The 10,920-nt window shown below is 40.6% G+C and overlaps 1 protein-coding gene across 2 annotated transcripts; it reads left to right on the top strand.

Annotated features, from left to right (window-relative positions):
* Positions 1–1,122: 1,122 nt before the first annotated feature.
* On the top strand, positions 1,123–10,644 carry LOC122980178 (von Willebrand factor A domain-containing protein 1-like). Of its 2 annotated transcripts, none has more exons than XM_044347947.1 (6): positions 1,123–1,466; positions 6,273–6,812; positions 7,009–7,287; positions 7,785–8,060; positions 8,310–8,600; positions 8,725–10,644. In XM_044347947.1, the coding sequence occupies exons 1-6, from the start codon at positions 1,385–1,387 to the stop codon at positions 8,742–8,744; spliced, it is 1,488 nt and encodes a 495-aa protein (XP_044203882.1). In that variant the 5' UTR covers positions 1,123–1,384; the 3' UTR covers positions 8,745–10,644. The 2 variants fall into 2 exon arrangements, with proteins under 2 accessions (XP_044203882.1, XP_044203881.1); XM_044347946.1 differs by having other exon boundaries at positions 8,307–8,600.
* The last annotated feature ends 276 nt before the right edge of the window (positions 10,645–10,920 follow it).

Raw genomic sequence — 10,920 nt, 5'->3', positions numbered from 1 at the left:
AAAAACAGATTTGTGTATCAGAACTTTGTTTTTTCTTCTTTCCTCTTCCATTAATCATCTCACGACCCCTCAGATTTATCTGGTGACCCTTTGGAGGGGCCCGACCCCTAGGTTGGGAACCACTGGACTAAACTAGCTAACTGAGAATTACTCAGCTGGCACATATGCCAAAAAAAGGGTTTGCTTCCGTGTTGTGCAGCCCACTGAATATGCGCAGTCGTGTTTCCTTCGCTGGCCCCACCTGCGAGTTCCCGCTCGGCCCATAGACTTTACATTGCGATGACATCACAACACGCTTTTCTTGGCTTGAGGAAAGTTTTACGAATATAAAATCTCCATGGATCAAAATTCGTAATAGAAAGAGACATAATTGACTTTGTTTGAAGGTCAAGATGAGTGGTCTATGGGGAAAATGCTTTTTGAGCCGCAGGGGGATTTTTCGCTGCAAGTGACCACTGGGAAAAACTGTCTGCAAGGCTGAGCAGTGGAGCCCTATCCAGCTCTTATAATACATCCATGGGACTCGCTCCCTATGTAAATACAAAGGGCTCATTCTAAGGAAACGAAAACACAATTCTTATTTTCGGATGATTGCACACTAATTAAAACATACTTATGAATATTATGTTCCATTTCTTCCAAGTCTGTTGTCTTTTCCACTAGATGCCACTAAATTCTACACACTGCACCTTTAAGTAAAGGATCTGAATACTTCTTCCACCACTCAGGTGTCCCCAGAGAAAACAGAGCTCAGATCACTCTCAGATATTGTACAGGGATACCAGATGAGATCATTTCTCTTGCAGCTACAGCAGACATTTAATTCAGAAATGCTTAACGCTGAGATTTTCTTGGCCCCTCTGGGACACACAGTCTCATTAAATAGTTGACTTGTGGTGTAATGCCTGCCTGCTTAGATGAACAAGTGTGATGACCTCTGGACTGCATTAGATTATTACTAGCGGGAACAGAAACCATCTAGAAAGCATCTGTCTCATCAAAAACCAAAGTCCATTAAAAAAGTAACTGACTTTATATCCTGGCTGCAGCAGTTGGAGGAGGAGGTGGAGGAAGAGGAGGAGGAGGAGGAGGAGGAGGAGGAGGAGTAATCTGTACTAGAAAGTGAACTCATGAAACAATTTAACGAAGTAATCCTACTGTATATTACAGGAAAGGAGTACACCGCGGAACAAACGCAGTTGTGAGTGAATAGTACGCATGACGCAGGTGTTTGCTGCTGAAAAGTTACCAAACTGTGAGCCGACAGAGTTGCTCCTGTGTGACAGTGAGCCGTACGATGGGAGCCTGTGAAGACACGGTCGTTAATCCACCTGCCTGTGCTGTTTCTGATCAAATTCACGATTTTTGATGTTGCCCGGAGAGGATGAAGAGCTTTTTACTCGGCTGCGTTTTTCTCTTGGCGATGTTGCAGCGGAGCAACATGCAAATCACTGTACCTGCCACAGGTGAGGTGATACCTTTATGATACATTTATGAAACAAAATGGGAGTCAGGTATTTAGCCGAATGCAACATGAACACTTACCAGATCTGATACACAAATGCGACCTTTATACGTCGTAATCCTATTCGTCCCCAGTGTTAGATTGTTGGTTGTTTGTGTGTTCTTTTTAACTTTTTCTTGTAAATGGAGTCCCTCAGAAAAATGTTGTGGGAGTTGGAGGGGGGGGGGGGGGGGGGGGGGGGGGGGGGGCGTTATCCTAATATGCAAATACAGAGGGGACGAGAAAAAGTACAGTAAGTGAAATGTTGCAGCAGGCCGGGATCATTTCCACAGGCAGTCTGGTTTGGACAAGTTACCACACGGACAGTGTTGCTCTAGTGAGCTAATGTGTGCTGGTGTGTTACGTAATATTTAACTACATTTTATTCAGGAAATGTAATAGGTATGTCATTTTATATGGTCACAGATGTAATCATATAAACATTATAATACTCTGCAAGGGGTGAAAAAAATCATTCAAATGTCAAAATCAACAAACAGATGATTGTATTTTCTCTTCATTGGATCACAGTACATCTACTCAAGTACTGTGCTTCACTACAGTTTTTGAGGTACTTGTTCTTTACTTGAGCATTTCTATTTTCTGCTACTTTATGCTCTATATCCACTAAATTTCAGGAGCAGTTAAAATTGTTTACTCTACTACATTTATCTAACATTTATCTATAATTACTGAAGCTACTTTGCAGTTTATGATCTCTCTTATCATCTTATCTGAACAAATATGATCAAGTATTATAGATAAATCTACTCAGCTGTAGATAAAGTAGTTAACAATTGCTTAACTAGTTGTAATATTCAGATTCTGCTTTGACATTAATGTAATAATAATCCACTAATAAAGCATACAACACTCACAGGGGGCATTTTTCTGCATTATGACTACTTTAGGTATATTTTTCTCAAAGCTAATACTATAAGATTTTGAATGCAGGATTTCAACTTCTACTGGAGTATTTTTATTTTGTGGTTGCTACTTTTACTTAAGTAAATGATCTGAATATTTCTTCCACCACTTCAGGTGATCCATGTTTTTCACAAGTTTGAGCTGGAGAAGAAGTCAGTTGGCTGAACTGGAAAAAGTTTGTTTTTGTGGCTTCTTATGGAACAAAATATCAGGCTGTACTAAATGCAACAAGCTACGGAAAAAGTAATTTCTTCCAAATTATGACAAAACTGGACAAATTACAGCCAAACTGAAACACAGCCAGTTAATAGAAACATATGCAAGTAAACAGTGTGTCTAACTGCTCTGGTCTGCCATAAAACATTTCAGCTGCATGTGACTGAGCGGCTTGTAAAGGGGAACTCTTCCTCTTTTTAAAGAAGAAAGGTTGAGATGTCCTGACTTACATTTCCCATAATCCCTGTCTGGTGAACGCCCTCATTTTACAAACTACTGGTCTTCAGATTGAAACGCAGGCTTTCTGTAGTAAAAATTGGAGCCTCAAAGCCCAAGTTTAAATAAACATGGACATCGAATGACAAACAATGTCTCTGATGGCATCACTGTGATGTCATCAGAGTTATTTTCCAGAGCCACGAAAGATATTATGCAACTTTTTCCTTTTTTTCGAAGGCTGAATCCTCATTGTGACAAGTAAACTGACCTTTATATTTAAAATTGTTGGAGAGCCCCTTTAAAAACAGAACAATTTGTTGGGTTTAGACAATGAGCAGTGGATGCATTTCCTTTCTTCTCTGTGCTTTTGATGCTACTGATGGGAGGCTGTCTAGTGCCATTATCTGAACCTATCAAATCTGTATTTTTCAGTATTTTAGACCGGGCAATGTGCACAAATGGTGGGAAAACAAGTTTCTACACAGGCTTGAAGGTATAGATGTATAAGTGAATCAACAGAAAGTACAGATTTTCTGAGTAGAGAGGACAAAAAAAATGCATCTACAGTACGTAATACAGTAGGCATATTGCACAGAGAACCAATTAATAACCAATTAAGCGTGAGGGGTAAACTCTGGGAGCGTGACATGGAGGATAGGGATTGGTTAGCAGATCAGAGAGGTCTGAGGGTATAAAAGGGGCTCAGATCAGAGATGAAACTGATGCAGATCCATGCAGTGCTTTAAAAGTTAAAGTTTGATCCTCCACATTATGCTCATATTTAATTCATGCATTACTGTATTTTTTAGGGACAATGGTTTCGCTCCTCATGCTAACTTTAACATCAGAGAAAGGTCTGGTGCTTACAGGTGGCCACAGCTTATTAAAAGTAAATATTTGGACTCATTAGCTAAGTCAGGGATCCCACAATAAACCTGCATGGAATGTGTGGAATTTTTAATTAAATTGTAGTTTCACTTTTCTACAGGAAATCTGTTTAAAATTCAGCAGAGCAACATACAGTAAATGTGCAAAGCGTTTAGAAGTAACATGCATTGATCTCACAAAGACTGGACAGTCTACCATCTGTCTGATGTTGGCACATGATGATAGTGCACTCAGTAAACTTCATAGGAAACATTCATATATTTTCTTCTGTGCAGCTCTGCAGTGTGGCATATGGCCTTGGCACAGCTTGAAACCAATTAAATGGCAGACGACATGCTCCGATCTCCCTCTCCCTCTCTCTCTCTCTGTGTCACACACACACATGCACTTTTCCTCAGAGGAATGTAAAGACGGAGTAGTTCCTCTACATCTCCATCAACAACTCTAATCCAACTATCTGCCCTCATCTTTCTGTCTCATTTGTGTCTTCTCTATCTCTGTTTTTCCCCTTCAGCTTCTTCCCTCTGCCGCCATGTACTGATATTTCCACAGAGGTCTCACTCCCCCCTCCGTAGCACCTCTCTCCTCTTTTCTCTCTAATCTCCTTAAATTATCGGTGCTTCAAAGATGTTGGCTGACACGTCTTCGTCTGATTGCTCTGTTCTCCCTCATTTCCTCTCTGCCTGTTTATTTTCCTGCTGCTTTATTTTCTGCCTACATATTAAAGTTTAATGATTATGGACCATTGCCACAATAAAATAATGGGTGTGTTCTGCAGAGGAGTTACAAATGGAAAAGACAGAGAAGTGTGAACGATATGGAAGAAGTGATGCAATAAGCAGATGTTTACATTGTGTAAGGAGTAATTAGGGGTGTGTGCGTTGAGTTTGTGCTTATGTAGCACACACTTTTAATCTGATCCTCAATCCAAATTATTATTACAACAGTAATAGCTACATGAGAGACTTCACCAATATTTCATGAAAAACAGATACAAAATGTACCAAAAGTCACATTGCAGACACATGCAGTGAGCAGGATTATTAGGAAATACTTGCTGGTTTCCAGGAGGAACAGACGAGTGAGTCATTCACATGTATTGGGAACATATCTGATTGTGAAGGCTAGTGCTTGTAGGCGGAATTGATTCTTTTCATTGAAAATTATTCCAGTAAGATGACTTTTTGACAAAGACACGGGGGCACAATTGCTTCTGAGAAATGATGTGAGGTGAGATGGAGAAACCAGTATGTGTTCATTCAAGGGGAGGGATCCTAGCATGTGGTGTGCTTTCTCTTTTTCTCTCTGTGTTGTCCCCCTTTTTTTTTTTAAACTGGTTTATCTACAATGTAAATCTCACTTCAGCTTCATTTGATAAATCAACTCCTGTGACCAATTCCCCTGCTCCCTCGCTATAATAAATCCTCTGCAGCAGTTCCACTTTAAGTATTCTCAATGCTATAATTATTTCTGGACATGTTTTGACACAGTGTGAGCAACACTGCAGATTGTTCTGAGGATTTCAGTGACATGCATAAACCAAGACACCTCATATACCTGTTATTGTCTCTCATTCTTTATATTAATATTTCCTCAAGGACGGTAATGGTGCCTTTGACATTAATAAGATCCCTCTTGCCTAAGATACCTCAGATCAGTGTCCCTTTTTTCTGTGACTGAATTATTAGGTAGTTATGATAGGATGATATATCACTGACAACACTTTCTAGTATCTTTGAATGTGTAGGCACCTAATAAGTCACCAAATTTGATGAAAAATTCATGTTAACCATTAATTAAAAACTTGCCTGTCTTTGCCCTCATCCAGTATCTTAAAGGGGGGAAGCTCTACTCTAAAACTGCTATAATGATTTTTTTATATTAGCATGAATCAAATGTCTTTTTGAAATGTGTGGCTCATTGTGATGAAGCCACGGAGAATTATCTAGACATTGAGAATTATTTATAGACTTAGAGACAGACTTTGTAGACTTAGAGCTCTACAGAGTGTCACAGCGTCTTTCGTTTTGGTTCTAGTAAGGTTACAGTTTTGGTTCACTCATCAGCATCTTTTTCAGCAAAAAAGCTCTAGAAACCCACTGTACACTACTCATCCAGTACCAAACAGAAGACAAGCAAAGTTAGCAACTAGCAAGTGGACCATTTAGCAGATAAAGAGCCAGATATTTCTCTCAGGAATTCGTGGAGACCAAAAACAGAGCTAAAATGAGATTGAAAACTGCACTTACACTCTTAAAGTGGCCAGAAACACACCTCCAAATGAATGATAATCATATTTACACATCTGCTGGGAACTGTTTGCTAACAAGGTGATAATATGTCAGTGTCGACAGGTTGTTTCCGCTGCCCCCAAGTGCCCAAAAAAATCAGTTAATGCAGACTTAAAGGTTGTATTGTGGCATCAATTTGCAAAATGGTAACTAGTTAATCTGTCAGTCAAAACAAGAAGGCACCCACATATTCAAATAACCTTCCTGTTTTTCCTCCTCTTGTGCAGTGTTGAACTGCTGTGAAGGGGATATTGTCATTTTGCTGGACTCCTCAGGAAGCGTGGCTAACTACGAGTTCTCGCGCCTGCTGCTCTTCGCTGCCGAGCTGTTCCGCCCCTTTTCGCTAGGCCGTGGGCACGTGAGAGTCAGCCTGCTGCAGGTGGGAACCATGCCGAACCTGGAGTTCGGCCTGGACGCCCACAACAATCAGGAAAGTCTACAGAAAGCTTTGTGGAGTGTCACGCAGCTGCAGGGAGACACCAACACTGAGGCGGCACTCAAGGTGGCCGAGCAGCTCCTGACAGAGACAAAGACAGACGTGCCAAAGATTCTGCTGTGGCTGACTGATGGTGTGCAGCCTGGAGACGTGGACGAGCCGATGTCAAAGCTGAAGGCGCAGGGAGTTTCTGTGTTGGCTGTGTCTACAGTACACGGCAACTACCGGGTGCTACAACGTGCAGTGACGCCTCCTCTGGAGTCCCACCTCTACTCTGTGGACATAGATAACATCGACATCATCACACAGGACATAAGGGAGGCCATCATCAGTATGTGTGTGTTTGAAATATGAAGTTTAGCGCAGTAGAAGCTGTCACTCCATTCATAGCAGATGTTAAACGATTATTTTTACACAGAAGAAGTGTTTTTTTAACTACATAATGGCTCATTTACATTCAAATGTACTCACTTTTCTTGATCTCTCTTTGCCTCTCGCTATTTTCTCCCATCTTGTCTTGTTTACAGAAATTATTCGTGCAGAACGGCTGAGCGTGGTTGACTTGACTTCCCATAGTGCTGTGCTGCAGTGGCGTCCTGTTCTAAGCACAGGCAGCGGTTTCTATGAACTCTGGTACAACTCCATGTTGAATACAAATACTGAGACCAGACAAAATCTCCCAGGTGGCTCCAGCTTCAAAGAGCTGACCAACCTGCAGCCTGACACCACCTACACAGCGTCCCTCCGCCCGGAGTCCAACGAGAGGCTGTTTAACACCCTCTCTGTTATCTTCACCACTCTTCCTGGTGAGAGGATTTAATTTAAGTTGGATTTTCACTCTAAATGTCTGTGTCTGACAATTCATGACAAAAAGGGAAACGAAAGGAAGAACTAGATGGAAACAGTTGGCAAAACAATCTCATAACAAGGTCCATTCAGTAGCTGTTCTGATTCAGAGTTTTCAATAATTGCTCACAATCATCCTCAGCAGATGGATTTAGAGTCAATAAATTACAAATGCTTCAATTTCTGTTTTTTTTTTCATAGAAATAAATAATAAAACTGGAGAACCAGTCATTCAACAGGCTGAGTCTATGTCAGGAGGTTTGTTTCTAGGCAGATGACCATGTCATTAGGGAGCCACTTACTGCATGTTTTCCATTAACAACATCAGTTTGCCTGTCTTCAAATTTACAGTTTGTACAAACATATACAACTCTTTATTTGTACAACTGTACTGCAATCTAAGCCACAATAGGGTTTCTGATTCTACTTACCTCTCACCTGCCTGCACTCCCCTCAGATGTTTTAAGCCCAGCAGCGGTCTCAGTGTCAGACTCCGGCCCTCACCAGATCCGTGTGAGCTGGAGTCCTCTACAGCCAGCTCGGGTCCAGAGATACACTGTGGAGTACGGAGCAATTCCAAGCGGTCGGGTCAAGACCGTGACGTTATCCAGTCAGCAGAATTCCACCTTACTGACTGGCCTGGAGCCAGGCACTCAGTACCTGGTCACAGTCAGCGCTCTGCATGTGAATGGAAAGGAAAGAACCATGTCTGTGAAAGCATGCACTCAGAAGGGTACGCTTTCAATTTGACATTTTTATATCTTTGTGCTTCACTTGTAATTCAGTTGTCTTTGGTTGAAAGCGTCGCATTTGTTCTGTTTATTCCACATTATTGAAAGCTGACCTTTAGATGCTGCCAGTTCAGATTTCCTTTGTAAATCAGTTCTACTTTTTTTCCATGTTGTATCAGCTTCACATGACCAGGCTGTTTACATCTTTCTGTTGTTTCCTTCTATGTATTTTCCACGATTACCTGCAGCAGCTCTGCCTGTCCTGGCTGACCTTCAGCTGACCCCAGTGGAGCATCAGGAGGTGCAGGTAGCGTGGCGGGCCAATGAGGAGGGCCTGAAAGGCTACTGGCTTAGCTGGGAGAGAGAAAACTCCCACAGCTCCTCAAAGCCCTCAAAGCCGTCCATGTCCTCTGTCTACCTGCCCCCTACCTCTCGTTCAACGCGGCTCACACACCTTGCCCAAAGCAGCCGAGTGTGTGTGTCTCCTGTCTACAGCTCGGGCAGAGGAGAGGGGATATGTTGCACCACAGAGAAGCAAAAAGGTTGGCCAAGCTGATTATTATTATCTCATTTTTTGTCTTAATTCCTGCATTTATGTTCATATATAGCAGATTTAGTTCATGAGGACGTGTAATTTCCTCTTTCTCTGTCTCCTCTCTCTGATAGATTCCAGCCAGCGGGGTTAACAACAAGAGTCTGCAGCAATCAGGCAGCTGGAGCAAAAAAATAGGTGAAATCAAGCATTTCAAGTGCTGGATGCACAAGATAAGATGTGCAGGACTGAATATTATTTCTTAAGTGAAAATTTCATCTGGAAATGAATTATAGTGACACAGCAGGCTTTATCGCATAACCCCAGGCCTCTGTCCTCACAGTGGCTGAGCAAATACTTAGCATAATTTATTTCAGTGGGTGTTTTACTTCATGGGAAAACTGTCTGCTAGAGCACCACAAATTCATTCAAACATATGAACAGCAACTTACGTAGCTGCTGCCAAAGACAGACAGACAGGAGGGAGATGCAGCAGCAATGTTTAAGAAACTGTTGTCTCTCAGAAAGAAAGAGTATTCAGGTAGACAGAACAATTATTTATTATTATGACTGACAGTCTATATTGTCAGCCTGCTCTTAAATTGGATTGTTACATAATTCTAGGCGTATTTACTTGACATTATATGGAAACGTTATCTCCTCCATGAAAGTATATTCATTGCTCTTATCAGTGTAAAATTTTGTCCTGCCAGTCAGTTTCCCTGGTGTCGTCTGTCACTGCTCTTAAATCCTAGAACTTGTTAAATTATATCTTTTTTGAAACAAGGCTTTTCTCAGCTGATAAGTGACTAAAGTTTGAATGAAGTTTTGGTTACAACACCTGAAATAAGGTCTGTGGATCATGACAAGCTTGAGAAAATTTCATGTTTTGTATCTGTGTGGAACCATAAACCATGAAACATCCCGGTAGAGCTGAAGTTTGACAGTTAAAAACACAAGTGTCCTGATAAATCATGGCATTAGAGACTGAACTACAGCAACATGATAATCAGACAGAATTGTCATTTGTTTCCACCTCATTGTTCATTTTTCATTGCTGAGAAAAATCAAAGATACACAATGTTTTTTTTCTGTGTTCACGTGTATGTTGTTAAATCATTTGGAAACATAAATGGCTGAAGAAGCTTTGAATGCTCATCAAATGGCTGTAATTAATGTTTTTCCTTGATTAGCAAAGCGCTTTCGCTCACTGATACTGATCATTCCTTTTCCTTTGAAACTTATAAAAACAGTTTTAACTTGTGAAAACTGTCAAAGTGTATGAATATAACAAAGTTGTGTTAAACAGAGCGTTATCAGTCAAAATAATCCATTGTGAGGCTGCGACCTACATAACCTAACTATGGTGATGCTAACTGAGCTGCAAAAAAAAACAGTTAATAATTTTGATTAACAACCAAATTTCAGCTTGTTATGTCTCATCTGTGGCCTCTGAAGTGGCCGTTGACTGGATGAATCATTCATTTTATCAAAGCAGTTTCAAATGTTCAGATTGTGGAGCCGATCATGATTGAGAAAGTGTTTTTTGGGTTTGTTTGTTTTTTGCCTGGACAGACAAGTTTGATCCGTTTTCTCTTGGTTTCACTCAGTGATGGACATCTAGCCATTGTATCATACGCTGGCAGCAAACACTGAAGTCATAGACGGAAGTGTTTCTGCATCACCGTCAGTGATGAAAAAGCAGAGAGGATGTGTTGCTTGTAAAGCTTAAAGATGATTATTGTACGTTCTGTCCTCGGCTCTTTAGATCGCAATAAATTCCATACTGGATCAGCTTCCTTTTTATGTGTGTACATTTCATCTCATAAGCATTCAGATCTGATAGTCAATATGTACTGTGAATATTTTTGTTTTATTATTTCATTGTTCTGTATTTATACGCTGTGGCCATGTTTGTCTGGTAAAATATTTCTCTGGACAAATTAAATGATACGAAGAAAGAGGATTTTTTTTTTAAAAAGGTGTTTGCACAGTGCCCATGTGCATTTGAATTTTTAAAAAAGTGTAACTAAATAAAAAATTAATTACTGTAAGAATGTTTTGCACTCTCTGGTATTCTGGTATTTGGTTGTTTGTGGGGCCATCTAGTGACTGTTGGCTGTAATCAGACATTGCAAGTTGAGTAATTCAACTTAATGTCATCTTGTCATGTGACATAAATTGTTTATTTAGGATGATTAGAGGTCATTTTATAGTATAGTTCATTACTTGAACACACCCAAAAACATTCAGGAAACATTCTTCTAATCAAAAAGGGGGCATAGATATTAACTGGTTTAACCTGCCCTGATATTTGCAATGGATGGAAC

The sequence above is a fragment of the Thunnus albacares genome, chromosome 4 (genome assembly GCF_914725855.1).
Source record: "Thunnus albacares chromosome 4, fThuAlb1.1, whole genome shotgun sequence".
NCBI lineage: Eukaryota > Metazoa > Chordata > Actinopteri > Scombriformes > Scombridae > Thunnus > Thunnus albacares.
The sequence above is the reverse complement of the archived record's forward strand: the minus strand, read 5'-3'. Positions and strand labels throughout refer to the sequence as shown.